General features: G+C 44.8%; 1 protein-coding gene across 1 annotated transcript; it reads right to left on the bottom strand.

Annotated features, from left to right (window-relative positions):
- Positions 1-5,928: 5,928 nt before the first annotated feature.
- LOC308468923 (E3 ubiquitin-protein ligase TRIM11-like) lies at positions 5,929-19,408 on the bottom strand (the record flags this gene model as incomplete). Its single annotated transcript, XM_081024248.1, has 7 exons — positions 5,929-11,589; positions 13,373-13,405; positions 13,938-14,065; positions 16,123-16,145; positions 17,190-17,420; positions 18,208-18,303; positions 18,872-19,408. Coding segments are annotated over 7 exons (1,557 nt in total), but the record flags the coding sequence as incomplete, so codon positions are not given.
- Positions 19,409-20,953: the final 1,545 nt, after the last annotated feature.

The raw sequence follows: 20,953 nt of genomic DNA, 5'->3' as shown, positions 1-20,953 counted from the left end.
TTTTCAGGAAATTCAGGTGTCTCTGTTGCCTTGGAGTTGGGTGGAGCTCCAAGCCGCTCTGATATAGAGGAAATATATGGTTTTATATATTTTATTTTAAATGTTTTTAAATGGAATGCTCATTTTTGGTGGCTGGTTTTTTAAGGAACCATTTCCCTGCGAGAGCTGGTGGAGTTTATTGTTGTTGTCGTTTAACTATCAGCATGTCAGCCTCAGACTACTTTGCAAGCTGATGAATGAATTGCCCCGCCCCGCCCCCCCCCCGCCTTGCTCCATTGACATCTCCTTTCTAGTTAGCAGCCCCCACATACAGAGGAGAAGCAGCCCAGCCCTCCATCCCGGTGCCAGTTTTTAGTGAGTCGGACTGACAGAATCGTCGCGTCTGATAATGTGCAATAACCTCTGGAACCAACTCTGCAAACGGCCTTTGCAAATCATAGATCAACTAAATGGTATCCAGATATTTGCCAGTCACACCACGGGGCACCTATTAACAGCAGGTGCTTTCAATTAGCCCTTTATCAGTGAATTTTAAGGTCTCAAATATAGAATAAAGATTCATAAATGCACACATATCTAAATATATGAACCATGTATCTAAAATACTACGGGAGAGCAATCCTGAAGCGATTTTGACTCCCCCAATGACCCCAAATATTATTCTGAAGGAAGGGAGTCAAATGGGGAAATTCTTCTCATTTTCTCTTTGCTTGCAAATCCTGTTTTAAGGGCATGTTTGTGTATGAATAGGGTGAGCCTCTGACCTGGACTCAGGAACTAAACTATTAACCATCACCACAGAATGGCCAGGCTGCCCTTTCTTGTTTCCAACTTCAAGCTTCAAATGGGGTGGGCTGAAGTAATCTCAACAAAATCCCTGTTTCCTCTCCATCCTCCCCGCTAAACCAATGAATCTTCCTGCAGTCCAGGTGAATTTTTAAGCTGCTCTTCAGGTCCAGCTTCCTCCATTTTCCCCCCATCCACTGATCCCATCTCCAGTCAGTCCATCCTCTCAGAAAAATTAACATTAACCATGGAACCTTTTATCTTTCTTTTTTATTTTTTGGTGTAGGGGAAGAGTTCTCACTCTTTTCACTTGTGATTTTTTTTATCTTTATGTACTGCTGAATTATTCTTTTTCGGTGGTTGACACATTCCTCATAAAATTCTTTACAAATCACACTTTAAAAAAATAATTCAATGTTGATGCTCTGAACATTTCCCCCTGACATTTCATTTGATCCATGCTGAAGTGAGGGTCCCCTTCTTAATTTGGGTCTATGTTCAAGCGTAAAAATGAAGACAAAACATTTGAGGCCATTACAGATCCACCCAAAATTGTTTTCCGTTTCATATTCTGGATCCTTGTGGATTATTATGATTCCTGCTGTCTCTGTGTTGACATTTTGCAGAAGGGTCTTTAACTGAATAAAAGGCTGAGGGGACAGTTCTTTTGGGGTGGATGTCCTCAGGCCCGTAGTCAGCCTAATAGTTCCAGGAGAACAACAAAAAAGTAGCACAAGCAGCAGTTTATCCCAACGGACACACTAATGTTTTTGTTGTTTTCATTAAGTCAATATTAATGAGGATTATGATAATGATAACTGTAACCTGCACAGCTTGAGAGTACTATACCAGGCCAAATGGGCATCCCAAAGTGGGAAAGGGATCCTGAGGGATCCTGACCAGGGCTTCAACAGAAGTGCCAGTCATATCAGCTGGAAAATCCTCCAGCCTCTGAGGGTGGACCATTCTCATGGGTGCCCCACCTCTGCAGAGGGGAAATGGTGCTGAAAAAGCCTAATTTCAACAGGAAGTGATTTGACCAGGACAACAGACTGAGGTCAATTATCTCCCAGTTTCAGATCACTCTCTTCCTGCCCGGTCAAAAAGACAAGAGTCAGAGTGTGACCTGTGATATTAATCAGGCCAACAGCATGTTGGGACAGCCCCATGGTTGTCAAGGCAGCCATGAATTCCTGAGCCACCACCCCCAGAGTCAGTCGCCTCAACATGGAGGTTGAAGCCCCCCAGATGCAGCAGTCTGGGAGCCCCCAACTCTGCCACCAAGACTGGCTCTGCCACTCAGGCAGGGGGACTGCTGGGGAGCGAGGCCAGCAGTAAACTAGCAGAATCCCATATCTGTCCCAATTACTCAGTGCCAGGAACGAACACTGTAGATCCCTATTCATCTGGAGAGAGAAAGAGGAATCTCTCTGGACCACAGCAACCCTCCACTTGCTGGCTCTCAAGTCTGCCCTGATGCTGAAACAAGTACCCAGGTAGGCACAACTGGGCGAGACCAACTCCATCTTGTTTATCCACCCAGGCCTCAGGAATACAGACCAGACGTGGGTGACATTGTAGTCTAAACCACTGAGCCTCTTGGGCTTGCAGATCATAAGGTGGGCAGTTCAAATCCCTGCAACGGAGTAAGCTCCCGTTGCTGAGTCCCAGCTCCTGCCAACTTAAGCAGTTTGAAAGCTTACCAGTGCAAGTAGATAAATAGGCAAGAAGGTAAATGACATTTCCATGCACTCTGGTTTCCATCACAGTGTTCCATTGCACCATAAGTCGTCTAGTCATGCTGACCACATGACCCGGTGATGTAGACTGAAATGAGGGGGCGGGTACTCTATATGAAATATGTCTTCTCTAACAAAACCTGACACTGTGGTGAAAGAGTACTCAATGCTAATGTCAAATGTATACATATGAAGAAAAGGCAACGATGTGAAATGTGTTAATGGCTGATTAAGAGTAATGTTTTCCACAAATGTAGTCACGTATGTATTTTCGCCTGTACCACTGTATACTGAGGAATTAATCCTTCTAATGTCTGATTTCCGAAGATGTATGCCCCACACTTCCATCCACCGGGTCTGCAAGGAAACTATATCCATTCATAAAATCCACACACATTTATTGAATGAACCATTCACAAAACTATATAAAACACCAGACACCAATAAGGGCAGCATCTCCCTCAAAAATGGCCCATCTAGCTAAGATGGTGAGAAGTTGTTCACACCCAGGCACTGCAAGTAAGGGTTGTTGTCCACAGCTCAGCGATTGCGTCTGGCATCTGTCCTATGAAGCAAAATGTCATGGCCTAAAAGGTAGCTGCTGTTTCTTTAAACGAAGAAACAAAAGGAACTGAGGCCCACCATGAATTGGCAAAGCCTGCATGACACATGCTGCCTTTCAGCTATAAATATATATACTGTGCATATGGGATGGTTGTTGGTTGGTTGCATTTGAGGTGTGTAAAGCTGTGTCAGAGGTGATTGGAGACGAAGACTTCAAAGAATAAAAGCTGCATTCTTTAAAGCACTCTTTTTTAAAAGACTATTTGTGCCAGCTAGCGATAAAGAACCAGGCAAAGGAGTCGAATGAGGTCACTTCTTTTTCTAAGACACTGAGGAAATAGTCATTAGTAAGGTCAGACACCAGCACCAGGTAGTTAAGGAAACATGAATATCAACTACAGTACTCAAACATCAACCACCATCACCTGTGTAAAAGTTATCTGTAACCTTATCTCCGACACCTCCTCTCTTGACATTTCTGTGACACGCATGATGGGGAAGGGAAGGAGAGAGGGACACCTGAGGAGGGAAATTATAAATATGTGTTTATCCTTTTGTTCAGGGTTCTTGCCTATCTTGCATAAGTGGGTCAAGACCCTGCTGCAGCAAGAAAAAAAGAAGAAAAAAGAAAGAAAAGACCCTGCTGCAGCAGAAGATAAAGATCGGGTGAAACTGCCGCTTTGCTCCGACTTGCCTTGATTGTTCTGTTTCCCTCCGGCCTACTGAAACTCCTACCTGGGCTCCTCTGACATTCCCATAAGGAAAAGGAGTATCGTATTTGATTTGTCTTCTTCACTGGAAAGCTGCCTGTGGACAAACACCAGCTCCCTTGGCCTGAAAGCGAGATGAGCGCCGCAACCCCATAGTTGCGTTTGACTGGACTTAACTGTCCAGGGGTCCTTTACCTTTACCTATTATCTCATCCCCAATCAAATCATGGAAGAGAGGAACTTTATTCACAGCCAACCTGGCATTAACCGCCAGTCAGGGCTGGCTGATAGGATATTGGTTCCTCAGGTTGGAGGGAGTGCTGGAACATGGCACCTTCACCACCGCCCTCTGCTGTGGGCCCTTGATCCTTTCTTCCCTGTCTCCCACACCATACTTCCCTTTGAACAGGGCAGGAGATCCGTGGAGTTGGAGATGTCCAGTCCGGAGCTGAAGGGCTGAGGTGTCGGAGGAGACACATTGAAAAGCTTTTGGGGGGTGGGTATCCTCAAGCCCATAGGACGCGGGTGGCGCTGTGGGTTAAACCACAGACCCTAGGCCTTGCTGATCAGAAGGTCGGCGGTTCAAATCCCCGCGACGGGGTGAGCTCCCGTTGCTCGGTCCCTGCTCCTGCCAACCTAGCAGTTCGAAAGCACGCAGAGCAAGTAGATAAATAGGTACCGCTCCGGCAGGAAGGTAAACGGCGTTTCCGTGCGCTGCTCTGGTTCACTGGAAACGACTTAGTCCTGCTGGGCACATTACCCGGAAGCTGTACGCCGGCTCCCTCAGCCAATAAAGCGAGATGAGTGCCGCAACCCCAGTCGTCCACGACTGGACCTAACAGTCAGGGGTCCCTTTACCTTTATCCTCAGGCCCACAGACTGCCTTTATGTTTTGCTTGTATTCATTAAGCCTGTATTAATGATTATGAAGTAATTATAACTGTTACCTGCACAGACCCAGCGGCAGCAGTTGGCCAGGTCAGAGGGGAGTCATTTCTGGTGCTGCCAGAGCACAGCATCCTGCTCAATGAAACCTCCTGGGGCAGAGGCAGTCTACCTCTGAATCAGCTGAAGTTGTAGAGGCGAACCACAGGAAAGGGCTTTTGGTCTCAAACCTTTCGTCTCACCAACTTTAAAAGGATGTGTAAGTTAGTGTCCAAAATCATATGATGTGCTGTATGAACAAGTCCTTTCTCTCTAGGCAATCACCAAAACCCGTGAGCTAATCCTTTTTGTCTACAAAATAAAATGCACTCCTATGTCTACTTAACAGTAAGTTCAAAGGGACTTATCCCAGGACACAGGGCTATAGGCTTGATTTCTTGTTTGTGCCATAGAGCTCAGAAGAGATTAGAAAGATGTGCTGCCTTCACTTCCTCTTCCGACTTGCGAATTACCATTCGGAAGACCATGATAAAAATGTTGAATGAAAACGCCTCTCCCTATTTGTTGCCCCATCTGTTTGGCAGTGGTTGCTATGCTTCCGTTGAAAACAAGGCGGGGAACTATTATAATTGGCATTCTTTTCATCCCCCCTTCACTTTGCCCACAACTGACTGTATTTTAAAAAAATAGGGTGTCAATAGGGTAGCTGCTCTCTCGCTGAAATGGCAGGTACGGCTGAGACTCACTTCTCTCCTGGTGGTGGGATTCCCACAAATAAAGGGATGGGCAGACTTCTGACTTGGGGGATTTGCTTTCATTTTTAATCAGAATGCTGAGATCAAGAAATGGATCCAGGTGCAAAATATGAGTTTATGCAGGGAAGCCCCTGAAATCAGCCACTCAAACTGGATCAACTCCTCCTGCAGACATTCACGGTAAACACAAGAAAGTCTGAATATGAGCTTCCACATACAGGAACTTTGCAGGAAGGGCTGTCAAGCAAATCTCTGAAGGGATCCTTGTTAAGATTTCAAATTCTGAGTGCCCAGACTTGGGGTGACAAGGCCCAGGTTCAAATCCCTTTTGACCACAAACTTTAATGTGTTTCCTTTTTTCTAAGTCTCTCAGTTCAGCCTCTTCTACCGCACAGGGTTTCTCTGATATCACCCTCTTAAAATCCCTGGAGAAGTGTCATGGGGAATGGATGGGGCCATTATACTGTTGAGTTTGAAACAACAAAGGAACAATGAGAAGGACAATCTTTAATAAAATCAAACATGCTAGCACATGAAACATATCCACAAATTCTTCCAGTTATACAAAAGGATAAGAAGAGGTGATGAGGAGAAGGCCTTAGATCAGATACTCCAAAACTCAGCCCTCCAGATGTTTTGGGACTACAACTCCCACCATCCTGACCACTAGTTCCTGTTAGCTAGGGATGATGGGAGTTGTAGTCCCAAAACATCTGGGGGGCTGAGTTTGGGGGTGCCTGCCTTAGATAATATCTTGTGGAACTTTATGAAAAAATCTATAGAAATAATAGGGCTCGGGGAAAACTTTAAGAGAGGCATTGAGGCAATATATTGAAACCAGAGAGCCAAACTGATCCTTAATATTGAAATAATGGAAGATTTAAAGATAAGTAAAGGGAGCAGGCAAGGCTGTCCTCTTTCACCTTTAGTATTTATTGTGAACGCAATAAGGTAAGATCAAAATATAAAAAGTATAACAGTGGGAAAGGAATCACATAAGATGAAGGCCTTTGCAGATGATCTGATCCTAACTACCAAAAATCCAGAAGAGAGTGTACCAAAAATAATATAAAGGATTCTTTAATTAGGAAAAGTGACAGGATTTAAACTAAACAAGAATAAAACCAATATGTTAGCAAAAATACGTCAATGCAGGAAAAAGAAGAACTGCAGAAGATATCAGGATTAACAATAGTAAACCAAACTAAGTACTTGGGAATTTGGCCGACGATTAAAAACAGTAACCTATTCAAGGATAACTATATAAAAATATGGAAATAATTCAAGAGAGATTTGGAAATTTATAGTTAAGATAAGTTAAGATGATCAATGTGTGGCAGGATATCAGTTGTGAAAATGAAAGTGTTGCCTAAAATGATGTTCTTATTTCAAATGATACCAATCATTGGAGGGGTGGGATTTAAATCTTGGCAAAAAGATCTATCAAAGTTTATTTGGCAGTATAAAAAAATTTATTTGGCAGTATAAACTTTTAATAGATAAAAAAATAGGGGTGGATTGGCATTACCTGATTTAAATTTGTACAGTGGTACCTTGGGTTAGCCCCATTAGCTAAAGTGATGCTTCAGGTTAAGAACAGTTTCAGGTTAAGAACAGACCTCCGGAACGAATTAAGTACTAAACCCGAGGTACCACTGTAGAGGGGACACTACTACATGTGTGGTGGACATGTGACAAAATTGGAAGCTTTTGGGACATGGTATACGAAGAGCTAAAGAAAATGTTTAAAGAAAACTTTGTTAAGAAAACAGAAGCTTTTTTATTGGGGATATTAGATACGAATATAGCCAGAGAAAATAAGAAAATATTCCTTTATGCTACTACAGCTGCGAAAACATTAATTGCTAAATATTGGAAAAAAGAAATAACACCAACAAGAAAAGAATGGCAAGATAAATTATTTGATTATATAGAATTGGCTAGAATGACAGATGCAATTAGGGGGCAGCCCAAACAAAAATTTCAAAAAGAATGGGGAAAATACAGGGATTACCTTAAAAAGCAGTGCCCTCAAATAAAAAAAAATAAAAACAAAAATAAAGATGGGTAAAAAATATACAAAAAGGAGGAAACAATTTATCAAAAATGAAAATGCAACTGTGCTGAGGATGAAGGAAGTCAACTGGAAGAAAATAATTGAAATATACTTCCGGGTTGGCGCCATCGCCGAATGGCGGACTCCCTCCGAGCTCCGGAGGGAGCCTGCTCGGCAGGGGCTGGGTCCTACCGCACCGGCGATGCGGGGACCCTTAAAAACCACGGCCACGAGGGCCGTGGACATGGAGACTCGGCTGGCACCGTCAGCGCCCTCCCGACTCGTGAAGGAGCCTTTTTAAAGGCTACGGATCGGGTGCCGGGGAGAAGCGTGGTGCTTTGAGTCCTCTGCTATCCCTGCCGAGCGCAGCCGCATGCCATCCGGCGGAGAGCGCTGACTTCTTCCATTGAAAATTCGGACTTTTTAACAACAACCCGTGAGTAATTTGGAAACTGGGTTTAAAAGGAGGGAAAAAAAGAATTTCTTTTTGAATTGGACACGAGCGGGGGGGGGGATCCAAAAAGGAAGTCAGTCCCCCCCCCTATTGTAAACCTTCCAAGACAAGGACGGGGAAACCAAGGTCCAAAAAGATTTGTATTGCTGATAAAAACTAAGAATTCCACGATGGGGAATTATAAGAACTGTGCTGGAGGACGAATTGAGGGAGAAGAAACGTAACCCCCCCCCCCTGGGAACCGGGGTGATTGAAGAGAGAGCCTGGTGAAAAGAGTCGGAGATTTTGACAGCTGTCAAAGTAGCTGTCAAAGTCGGAAAGTAGAGAGGATTTTATTATGAGAACTTTGCTGGCTAAATTTGATACAATTTGTTACAACTTGTTAAAACTTGGATACAAAATGGCGAAAATATGGATAACAATCGGACTTTTGGACTAGAGAAAACAAAGTTACAACAATCCCCCTAGAGGAGTTTCGGGACATTACAAAGATGGTCGTAAGTGGAAAAATACCATTGGAATTTTACAGAACTGGTTATCTTCTGGGAAAGCTGCAAAACGGAAATAATATTTTGTCTACAGGGTGTTCAGCTAAAGGAGACAATAGAATTTTCTATTGAAGAAAGGAAGGGACTGAACGCAAGTTTTTGTTCCTGAATAACAAGAATCCCTGCAGACTTACTAAGCTTCTGAATTAGAACGTTTCAGCAGCGGAACAAGAGGAAACTGGACTACAATTTGGAAAGAACAATGGGGGGAGCTTTATTAAAGATCTGAAGTTAAGTGTTTTAAAAAATAATTATGAAAGGGGAAAAAAAAAAAAAAAAGAGCCAGCAAGGAGTTGGGGGAAATAGGCGATTTATGGATTGTAAGAATTCCAGGCGGATAACATGGTTTGGTGGTCAGGGGGAAATTAAACCGGGGACAGAGGGGGAGAACTAAAATCCAAAGGCTTGTCAACTTCTTTTTTTTGAACTGGCTTTGTTTCATCTATTATATCTTTTATTTCTTATTTCTGATATTTCTATTATGTGGGGTGTCTTTATTACTAAAAAAAAAAAAGGGAAATTGTGGAATGAAAATGGGGTGGGCCCTGGGAAAGAAGTTTTTGGTTTTTTATTAAGGGTATTGATGAGGAATCTAGAAATTTTAAATTCGAATAATGGTTTAAACAAATTAAGTTTTTAATCAGAACCGAGAGCTTGTGGAGCCAACAACATGAAAAATGAATATGATAGGGGTGGGGGAAGGGGGGAGTCCCAGAAAGTGGATATATGAAAAAAAGGATCTGAATGTATTTTAATTTTTACTTTCTGTATTTTTGAAAATTTTAATAAACATTATTTAAAAAAAGAAAAAAGAAAATAATTGAAATATAAAAAGGTAAAGGTAAGGTAAGGTAAGGGACCCCTGGATGGTTAAGTCCAGTCAAAGGCAAGTATGGGGTTGCGGCACTCATCTTCCTTTCAGGCCGGGAGAGACAGCATTTGTCCACAGACAGCTTTCCGGGTCATGGGGCCAGCAGGACTAAACCGCTTCTGGAGCAATAGTTTATTATTTGTATTGTATGAGTTTTTGTATGCTATGCTGATATTGCTTATTCTTTTCACTAGTATTCTTATCTTTTATCTTTTAATGTCTTTTTACCTTGTCTTTTACTACTTTTATGTTTAGTTGTATGAATGTGTGTGCCTGTGCTGCAAAATTTTACACACACACACACACACACACATAGTGGTACCTCTGGTTAAGAACTTAATTCATTCTGGAGGTCTGTTCTTAACCTGAAACAGTTCTTAACCTGAAGCACCACTTTAGCTAATGGGGCCTCCTGCTGCCACCACACGATTTCTGTTCTCATCCTGAAGGAAAGTTCTTAACCCGAGGTACTATTTCTGGGTTAGCGGAGTCTGTAACCTGAAGCATCTGTAACCTGAGGTACCACTGTATAAACAAAAAAAGAAGAGGTGATCTCTAAAAATACAGATAAGTATCTGACTGTTCACTACAAAGCACCTTGGAGAATATAATTGTATACATGGGAATTTACAGGGGGAAAACCCACTCCCCAAAATCCTCTAGATTGTCACTGTTCTCTCCTCAGAACTTCTGACAGAGGCTCTTCACTGTCAGAGGGGATTTTGTTACATCAAGGCCCAAAACCTGTGGGGGGATTATGTTTCTGGGGTCAGAATGCAAAAGCAATATTGGATAAGTCAGGAAGACCCCCGAAAATGCGCCCCAAGCAACCATCCCTACGTGTCCGAAGCCAGAGATCTTGAGAGCTTTATGCAACCTTTGTAGAGGCCAGTAAGCAAGGTGGACTTAGAAACCCTTTCTCCCACTGCCAAAGCGCCCCCCCCCCAATTGCCTTCTGGGCTTTGGAGACTCTTGTGAGATCTCACACAGTCCCTTCCAAGAGGTTTTCCCATCTCTCACCCTCTTTCTATTTATTTATTTATTTATTTATTTGTTTAGACAAAGTGCTCCAGGCTGCAATCACACAAGTAAGTTGTGCGTTCTGGACCGACTAGCAAACAGGTCTCTGATTTTGCTATATTGCCACATAAGCTTCCCTGAGTAGCAGCAAAAAAAAAAGAAAAAAAAGGGGGGGGGGGATTTTGGAACTTCCATTCATGGTCAGTGGAGGTTTTGGGGAAGGAAAGGGAATCTGAGAAAGGGATTGAGGCTGAGGAAGGTTTTAAGTGATGCCCGTGCATAATTCTGGTTTTATTCATAAAAGATGATGGTATTGTCTCTAGAAAACTCAAGTTGGAGGTTGGAGAGAGAACATCAAAACAGGAATATTGCAGGGGGTGTGTGTTGCTGTTGTTTCCTAAATTATTTTCTTGCTTCTTTCCCCCTTTGCACCTCCTGCACTGACAGAAGTAGCCTATTCCCAAGGGAGAGAAAACAGGCAAGTTTGGGGACTGACAGGGGACCCAATCAATCAGTGTCATTTACAAAGCTGGCCTGAGAAGGGAGAGTTGCATCATGATTGACACAAGGGATGGCCAATCACCGTTCTGCAAATATGGTTTCTCCTGAAGTGCCTGTCAGCTCAGTCCTGAAGAGGAGACTGAATGTGCCATGATGACAGTGAATATATGCTTGTCTGTCTGCACCTTCAGTCAAGAGAGTCTCAGGTTCGCTTTCTCGCTCACATAAAAGTAGGGCTGGAGGGTCTCTCCTGAGAAGGGGGCTGCTGTATCTGCATGGAGAAGGGCTGCTGTATCTGCATCGTAAAAGGACACCCGTCTCCCTTCACAGTTCAGGGTCACTCGGATCCTCTCAGGCTCCTCACTTGGAACAGGGTCCTCATAGGGGGAGCATAACTTGTACCCACCGTCCCACTTCCCCAAACCCCAGATCCCTTCCGTAGTATCAAAACCTAAATCACCCTTCCTCTTCACAGACTTTCTGGCCACCCCCACCCCCCACCCCTCCTCTCTTCCCACAATGACCTCCCAGAAATGTCTGCCTGATGTGAAACCCTCACATCCCAGCACATCGCCATGTGTGTCAAATCTCTCAGGGTTGTTCGGCAGGCGTCTACGCACTTCTCCATCTCTCACACTCTTTCGATCCTCAGACAGGATGAGGTAAGGATTTGCTGTGTCTGGATCCAAAGTTACGTTTTCTGTGGGGGCAGAGGAGGAAAGAGAAGAGAAACGACGTCAACGGGGAAGCTGACTCTGTTTTAGGTACATGACAGAAATAGCATCCGCTCTGAAATGAACAGGGTCTCCATGGCTCTGCATTCAGGACAGGTTCTTAATGATTCTTGAAATATTTGCAGTTCTTTCAAGTGTTTGAAGTACTTAACACACATTCTCTACATAGAACCCTTGCAAGTTCCCAGTAAGTTAAGTCAATCTTACTATGGCCATTTTTCAGATGGGAGGACTGAAGCTGAGAGACAGTGGCTTGTCTAAGGCCAAACCCACAGTTCATGGCAGAAGGGTCCTCTAGTCCAACCCCCTGCTATGTAGGGATCCCAACTAAAGCATGCACGACAGGGGGCCACCCAACCTCTGCTTAAAAACCTCCAAAGATGAAGAGTCTACCACCATCTGAGGGACTCCATTCCATGTTCTGCAGTGCAATGCAGTAGTCCCTGGCAGGTGTTTGGGCCTATGGTTTGTTTCCCCCAGGAAAACTATAAGCAGTTAGCCAAGAACAAACTCAATTTTAGCTTGCAGTTTGGTTAGAGCAACGCAGAATATTGATGGTTCTATTACATCGTTGATATGAATGGCTTTCTTTTCCTATGAATTGTGTTAATCGTTAATGCATTCACACACACACACACACACACACATTTGTCACCTTCAATGCAAAGACCCCATCCTGGCTCCCCAGACCTGATTTGGCTATATAATTCATCTTTTTCTTCACTGTTCCTCACATTTATGGAAAAGGGGGGCAGTGGAAGCATCACGAGAAACCAATTTAAAAATTGGTCAGGCTGGTGGACATTAGAAAGAAGATCTGCTCTGCAGTCCTCCCTACCCCTGCCACGTTACGGAAAGTAATCAAGTGATTTCTTTTTAAAAACACACTTTTGCACTTTGGAAATTATGTGGGATATTGGATGTTGCCAGTGCTGCTATTAGTTTTTTGTTTTGTTAAATGTAATGTGTTTTTCTAGTTTATTGTATTGATTAACTTTTATGTATTTTACTAAGTGTTTTCTAAAAGAATCCCAGAATATGATTTTAAAGGTAAATAAGAGTTTCCTTTATGCTGCCATTTTTACATCTTTTCCAGCTCTTATGATTCCCTTTTTGTGGTGTCCAGAATCAGGCCAGACTGGACTTCTATCTTGCCATTGAGCCTTTTCCCCTGGTCTGTGGTGTAATTCTGCCCTGCTCTTTTAGGTTTACTCAACTTTCTCTTGTTTTAGCAGAGAAGTCATGTCTCCCCTCCAATACAAAAGCTGAGGGAAGACCCCCAATCTTGCAGGGACGCTGAACCACTGCAGTTCACACTCAGGCAGCCCCCAGCTCCCTCCACTGACACCAGAACCCATTCACCTTCTAGCCCCCAAAGGTTGTTGCAGCCATTTTCTGAGCTATTTGTGTTCATGCATTTCCCACTCTTACATAAAAGGGGTGGGGATCTTGTATGGCTCAAAGGGATATTTCCCCCTCATGTGCCGGGAGCCTTTGGCTTCACACCACCCCTGTGTCTTATTGAGATTCGGCACAGAAAAGCCAGCCATCCTGGGCTGTGGGCTTCCTAAGAGTCTGCAGGATCAGGCCATGAGCCCCTGTAGCCCAGCAAGCTGCTCTCACGGAACAGATGCCTCTGGGAAATAAGGGAAAATACGGCATGGACGGAAGAGGTGCAGTGGCCTGGTCTTTTGAGATGCGGATCCCATCTCTCCCTAATTAGTGTCTGTGCTTCACCCGGAAATGTACCTTTTCGCAGCTTAAGTCCATATTCCACAGTGTCTGGGAGAGAAAAGGGAACAGAGATTTAGCATCACACCATCATTCAGACAACAAACCTGGAATGAACAATATGAGCTCATGAGATAGTAGCCAGGTGTTGTGGACTACAAGTCCCATCCTCCCTAACCACTGGCCACACCAGCTGGAGATTATGGGAGTTGTAGTTAAAACTATTTGAAGGTCTCCATACTGGCTATCCCTGCATAACCAGGGCAGGGGTGATGTCAAAGGTCAGTCCTGCCCAAATCTTGGGAGGAGGAGCAGGACCCCCAGAAGATCTCCCCATCAACAACAAGGTCCAGACACCCCTGTTCCAGGATGGGAGGCCTCAACCCCAGTCCCCTCTGCTCCTGGCTGGCTCCTGGACAGCCCTCCTCTCTCCTTCTGCCCCCCTTACATCAATCTCAGGGCCAAAGAAACAGGTGAAATGCCCGAAAAGTGAGATGTGTGAAAGCACCCAAAGCCTGGCTGAGAGATGTGAAGAGTTCAAGTACAACTTTTTACAGACACTCACCACTTGAGGGAGGCTTACATTCCTGAAGATTGTGCATAAAGGCAAATGGTGCAAAGTCAGAATGACTCCCGGAATCACCCCTGCCATCAGAGATCTCAAAACGGTCCCTTGAGATCTCGCAGGAGCCTCTCAGAACCAAGTAAGGTCTTAAAAGCGATTTGCACGGTGGCCAAACCCTTCATGGCAAGAGCTTTCAAGCCCTTTACCTTGCTGACTGGAATCTGGGAGGCTCCCCCAAGATCTCGCAGGAGCTTCCAGAGCCCCGCAAGAAGGGTTTATCCTCCTCTTTCAATTGCCTAAATAAAATCAGTTGTGAGTCATCTACATAGCAAAGTGTGGTTTCTAGATATTGAAAGAGAATAAATAAATAAGCCTTCTATTTTCCAGGCATGGCTAATATTCCGTATGACCTGGAGCCTGTCATGAACACTTCTAAACATCCAGTACAAAGTACTTTCAGCCCTTCTTTAAGGTAAAGGTAAAGGGACCCCTGACCATTAGGTCCAGTCGTAGCCGACTCTGGGGTTGCAGTTCTCATCTCGCTTTACTGGCTGAGGGAGCCGGCGTACAGCAGTAAAGTAATGCTTTTCCCTGGCTTGGGCTTAGGATATTTCCGTTTCACCTTAAAAGGGAGCAGGCTTTGTGAGTCACAGAGTCTGCGTATTTCCTGTTCACAGGAAGTTTATGTTTTGTCTCTTGCTTTCGTTTCTCTCTCTGTGTCTGAGACACTGAAGCAGGCAGTCATGTTTTTTCTTTGTTCTGACCAACGCTGAATAAACTTGTAAATATGCTCTCCTGAGTGCGTCTTTCGCTGTGCGAACTCTGCTGAAGCCACCATCCTTCCAATGCAAGGAGCTTTCTGAGAAGACAGGTGTCTCATCCTGATGATAAATGCACCATGGAAATATCATGAAGACTTGGGAGCAGGATTTTCCTACGGCAAAAAGGAGCATCTAGCTGACGTGTGGATCTAGAAAGCATCTAAGAAGTTGAAGGAAAACCGAAAGACACCTGCTTTTGAATTTTGAATGAAATATATGAATAGGAGATTGAAGATAAAGAAGCTGATGTATACCCATTATTATTTTTTTAAGAAAAGTGAACCATACTGGGTCCTTATGCAGAGATTTTAGGACTACACCAGTTTTAGTGAAGCATTTCAAGTGATTAATGAGGAAAACAAAATAGATCTGGTATGTGCATTTCTGAAATATAAGGAAGTTCAGAATGCTTTAGAATGGCTTTTGCAATTAACATTATAAATGTATTTTAGCACAGTGGTTATATTTTAAAAATGGAGAAAATATTAGAAATTAAAGCAGTATTTTCTAAACATGCAAGATTTTCAAAATTCTTTAATTTTTGAACATGTTGTAGGTGTTTGGGGGAGAAGGCTCTCAGCGGCTACTCTTCACAATGGCTGAGTCAAAGGCAGTGGTGCCTCTGAACTCCAGTTGCTGAAACCACCAGAGCAGAGTGTCCTCTGGGGCTCAGATCCTGCCCACTGGTTTCCCACTGGCATCTGGTTAGTCACTGTGAAAACAGGATGCTGGACTAGATGGACCACTGGCCTGATCCAGCAGGGCCCTTTCTCACCTTCTTATGGCTGAGGAAGAAACTGCAGGAGCCTGAAATACACTGAATATTTAAGGGTAAGTTATAGTAAAGATATTTACAAGCACCTTTGGGGTGTCCCCCTTTTTTGTATCAGTTGCAGAGTAAATGAATCCATCACAGAAATGGACCTTCAGAAATATGCAATGGGGAACGGCTTCCTGTCTGTGATTGTAGCAACAAACTACCACAAAAATATGTCTCTTCTTTTGTCTGTGATTTTGTGAAATGGACGGTGGAGTCCTAAGCTATCTCCGGAAGGAGGAACTGGAGAGTGAGTTTCTCACTTGTTAAACAGGAACTTTCCCAATACAGTGGTACCTCGGGTTAAGTACTTAATTCGTTCTGGAGGTCCATCCTTAACCTGAAACTGTTCTTAACCTGAAGCGCCACTTTAGCTAATGGGCCCCCTGCTGCAGCTGCGCCACCAGAGCCCAATTTCTGTTCTCATCCTGAAGCAAAGTTCTTAACCTGAGGTACTATTTCTGAGTTAGCGGAGTCTGTAACCTGAAGCGTATGTAACCTGAAGTGCATGTAACCCGAGGTACCACTGTACATTATCTTAAAGCAGTAGATTTCCATCACTTACCTCTGCAAGAAGCTTCTGATATCCTGGAAAGAAGGAAAGAAAAATATATCCGTGGAGCCATTTCTGCAGAGAGCCCTGCGGTCAGTTATACTAAGCAGCTGAAGCAGAGAGAGGTTAGCCAAGCACAAAACAAAAGACCCCCAATAAAATACACAGCGCCATATAATTTTGGAATAACCATCAGATGGCAAAAGTCAGCCATTCCAGTGATGACTAATAAAAGGTCCCTTTCTTCTCTTTTGACCAAGTCACCCAAACACCGGAGAGATTCAATCCCACCTCCCTGATTTGCCATTTTGCCCTGCAGCGCATGCTGGTTCCATGTTCACATGCGACCAGTCGGTTTACTGGTTTGTACGTCCCACACTCAATCATATCCTATGAACCACCCTGAGACTTGTGGGTATTGGGTGGTACACAAACTTATTTTAATAATAATGATAATGATAATAATAATGATAATGATGATGATGATGATGATGATAATAATAATAATAGGTCACCCCCTCTCTGGCTGGACCCAAGACAGCATCTGAATGAAAAGATGTTGCAGTGCCAATTTGGAATGCCTGTGTTGGAGACAGTATTGGTTGTTTTCAACTAGCTTTTACTCAGACACACTGAAATTAATGAACCTAAGACAGTCTACTCTGAGTAAAGGTTAATTGAATACAGAGTTCTATTGGCTTGTGGGCTTCCGAGAAACCTCTGGTTGGCCAATGCAAGAACAGGAAGCAGGACGGAAAGGGCCTGTGGTTTGATCTAGTGACAACTTGAAGAAGATATTGGGGGGTGGGCAGGTAAGCCCCACTCCACATAATCAATCACAATATGCAGTACACACACCCCATTTCAATAGAAATGCCCATTATTGGTGGCGGGGGGGGGGCTGGCCCCCTCAAATATTTTATTGGGCAGTCTAAGGGACCTTGGCCCCTCAGAGTTAGCTGCTATGTCATGTACTGCTTGTTCCTCTGACAACAGTATTTTTATGTGGGGAAGGACTAAGAAATGCCTGTAGTCTGAAGCAGCCCACTCCACCCTCTCGCATCAGGATGAGGCCTCACCTGCAGGAGTTCACTCTCTGGTTCCTGAAGCTTCTCCTCCATCTCCCGGATGAGGCTGTCAAGAGAGGAGAGTTCCCTGGAGAGTCTGGCCAGGTGCCCCTCCCTTTGGGCTGCAATCTCCTTCTCCACTTCTGCCATCTGGGCCAGAATACGTTTCTCTTGTTCTTCCAGAAACTGGTGCAGTCGCCTGAACTCAGCCACCATCTTTTCCCTCTCTGCACCTGTTTGTTTCTGCAGCAAAGAGGTTGAAAGAAGAGAACAGTGGGCCAAGATCAGGCATCTAGTCTGCTCTTGAAGGATAAAGAGTCAAGTTATCCGAATTCCCTTAGAAGGCCACTTCTGACATATTCAGCAGAGAAAGAGCTTCGTAAAAACTTACAACCCCACCCCCTCCTTTAAATGGTCTTTCAGGCTCTGTGGGAGATCAGACCATTCAAAAATAAACCTCTTTCTGTATTTCATATTTATTTTCCCAGATTTTGATTTTGTTTGCTTCTGCACCAGCAAAAAGAGAAAGAGGAGGAGAAAACCTGGCCAATATTAGGCATAATACTGCAGGATGAAGAGACCAGTTATTAGAATTCACTTGGAAGGGCATGTCTGCAATTTTAGAGAGATCACTCCAGCAGGAAAAGAGTTTCGTAAAAATTTACAAGCCCACCCCCACCTTCAAATGGTCTTCCATGCCCTGTGTGTGATCAGACTGTTCTAAAATACTGTAAACTTCTTTCTGTATTCCATCTTCATTTTTCCCCAGATATTATACTACAGTATTACCTCCAGGTTGCGGATGGGATCCATTCCGGAGCTCCAGTTGGATCTTGAAGTTTCAGCAACTGGAGGTGCCTGTTCTGCGCATGTGCGTGATAGACCGCTTCTGCGCATGCGCGCAGTGAAACCCAGAAAAATACTTCTGGGTTTGCCATGTTCGCATCCTGAAGTTTACATAACCAGAGGGTTGTGTAACGCGAGGTACTACTGCATAACATTTTTCACCTTAAATAAAAATAATGCTTACAAGCAGGTCTTGGCTTTCCTTTTCCGTGCCCGCTTTAAATTCCAGAATTTTCTCTCTCTCCTTCTTCACATTGTCTAGGCAGCTGCTTATCTGTCCCTGAAAAGAAAATCAAACTTTGGTTGTTGTTTTTCTTTGTTGGAGTTTTAGTATTCATAATAACAGGAAAGTTGAATCAGATGCTTGCTCCCTGCCCCAAAGACTGTGGTCTTTGCCTTCGTCATCCTGGGAGCCTGTGGCGCAATGGGTCAGTGTGTCTGGCTGTTAACCAGAAGGTTGGTGGTTCGAGCCCAACCAGGGACGGCTGTGGGCAGAATCCCTGCATTTCGGGGGGGTTGGACTAGAATGCCCTCAGGGTCCCTTCCAACTCCACCATTCTGTGATTCTATCCCTGCCACCTCCATTGCTCCTCCCTCCAGCCCTTTCCTAAGGGAGCTGCTTCCAGAGGATGAACTGGGGGTGAGTTTCTCCTGCAGGGGGACATTAGGGGCACTGTAATCCCCAGAACGGTAAAAATAAATTGAACAGAGTTTCAGAAGTTTACTGACAAGAGACTCTTTGTCTGCAGGAGGGGGAGAATATATTAAAACATTGTCCTGCAAAACCCCCTTCTCTGTAGCTATTTCGCCCTCATCAAACCCAAAGGAAATCCAGAGAGATTTCTTACCTTGTACTCCTCGAAAGCCTCTTCCAGAAGAATCGCCTCGTGGCTTTTGTGCTCCTTGGACGCAATACACACGACACAGATGGGGCTTTCGTCCTCCTTGCAGAAGAGCTTCAGGGGCTCCTGGTGCTTCTCGCAGATCTTCCCCTTTCCTTCGGCCCCCTTTCCCCCATGAAGACGGAGTTTCCCGAGTGTAAGTTTTTCCAAAACATTTGCCAGCGGCCGATTGGGGATGAGGTTCCTGTGCTGAATGATTTCCCTGCACTGAGGGCAGGAAGCCTCTCCCTCGGATTCCCCCCAGCACTGGATCAGGCAGGATCGGCAGAAGTTGTGCCCGCACTCCGGGATGATCACCGGATCCCTGAAACACTCCAGGCAGATGGGGCAAGTGACTTCCTCGCAGAGATCCTGCTCGGGACCCCCAGAAGCAGCCTTGGCTGCTGCCTCGCCCGGAAGAGAGAGCTGGTTTCGTTTTCTCTCTTTTGCGTCTGCAAATGGGCGTGTTTCCTTTCCAGGAAATTCAGGTGCTATAGCTCGAGATCACTGCTGCCCGAAGAGTTGGGTTAAATGGGAGACAGAGTCTTCCCGCCATGGGAATTTATATTTTTTAAAAGGAAGGGTATAATTCCTGGCTGCCGATTTAAGGAGCCGTTTTCCAAGGAGAAGTGGAGGAAGCGAGTTTTTTTTTATGAGCTTCATGTCAGCCTCACTCATTCGAAAGCCAGTGAATGAATTTGAATCTGAAGCCCCTCCCACCCTTAGTAGCAACCCATGCGTAAAAAGCAGGAAAGTCCAGCATGAACAGAATTTACACTGATCTCTAAATAGGCATGAGGGTGGTGGGTGGGGTGGAGTCCGGGACTCCTGAGCTCTCTGGAGGCCAAGAGGGAAGCTGGACATCTTTTCCAACATTTATTGCGCGCGGGCACCCGGCTCCCTTTGCTTTACGAATGAATGGCGCTTTCGCAGGGGACGTTGGGGCGTGAAAGAATTCAGGGCCGACGGCTTACGTGGCTGGAGCTAATGTCAACACGAGTGAAGGGTGCGACGTGGCACAAAGTCCCGGCCCCACGCCCTGGCCCATCCTGCCGCCAGGTCAAGTCACTAGTCCTCGGTGAGGATACCAAGCGGCGTCGAGGCACCGCCGCCCCCTAGCGACCGGGTATGGAAACGCGGAGTGTGTGTGTTAAACAGCACCCTTTCCCCGCTCCATGGAGAGGTTTCAGCTCTGAAGTTGTTGCTTTCGGAGCCCCTTTCCCGCTGTAAGACACAAAAGTTCAGACTCCAAGGAGCATCGCAGCCGGAGCCCAACCATCCCCTGTGATGCACATTCCCACGGGACCATTGGACACCCATCCACAGCCCCTGAGAACATGGGATGGAGGCTAGGGGGTTTCGGAAGAGATTAAGAAAACAATCTGTCTTCACTTCCTCTTCCCATTTGAGGAGTGGGACTCTGTCAGAAATGTTCCTGTCATGTTCCCTCTCCTTGGCCGTTGGCCCTGTTCCCGGTTCTTCAGTTGTCTGGCTGCCATGGCAGATAAGGCTGAGTCTCACTCACCCAAAGGACTTGGAATGCATGCAGAAGTTGCGGAGACAAACATCAGAAAACAGTTTAATAAATCTCCCGCCACCCCTCTCCAAGGAGCCCCTGCAGTTCAATAAAAGCCTCCAGAATTCTCTCTTCAATCCCATTTTCATTAACATTTATTCTGGCAAAAGTGGGTAGTATTTCAAGTCCTGCTCAGAACAGACTCATTGAAGTCAATAAGCATGACTAACATTGGCTTATTCATTTAAATGGGCTTACTCTGAGTAGGACATACTTGAAGCCAACCCAGAGGGTGTATAGGATTGCTAGCCATCCTAGCCCAGACGTTTCTCCCATGCATTTCAGCAGAATCCACCCGAATTCTCTCTTCTCCACCTTACAAGTTTTGCTCCAGGAAACCTGCTGAATGGGGGAACTTGGTTCTCAAAAGCCCCTTTTTCTCACAACCCAGCTGATGACGCAGGCACCCTCCTAAATTCCCTGGAGGAAGTGTCATGGGAAATGGATATTATACTGTTGAGTCTGAAACAACA

This window comes from Podarcis pityusensis (assembly GCF_964106645.2).
Source record: "Podarcis pityusensis genome assembly, contig: HAP1_SCAFFOLD_121, whole genome shotgun sequence".
Lineage (NCBI taxonomy): Eukaryota > Metazoa > Chordata > Lepidosauria > Squamata > Lacertidae > Podarcis > Podarcis pityusensis.
Note: the sequence above shows the minus strand (reverse complement) of the source record. Positions and strands in the feature narration are given on the sequence as shown.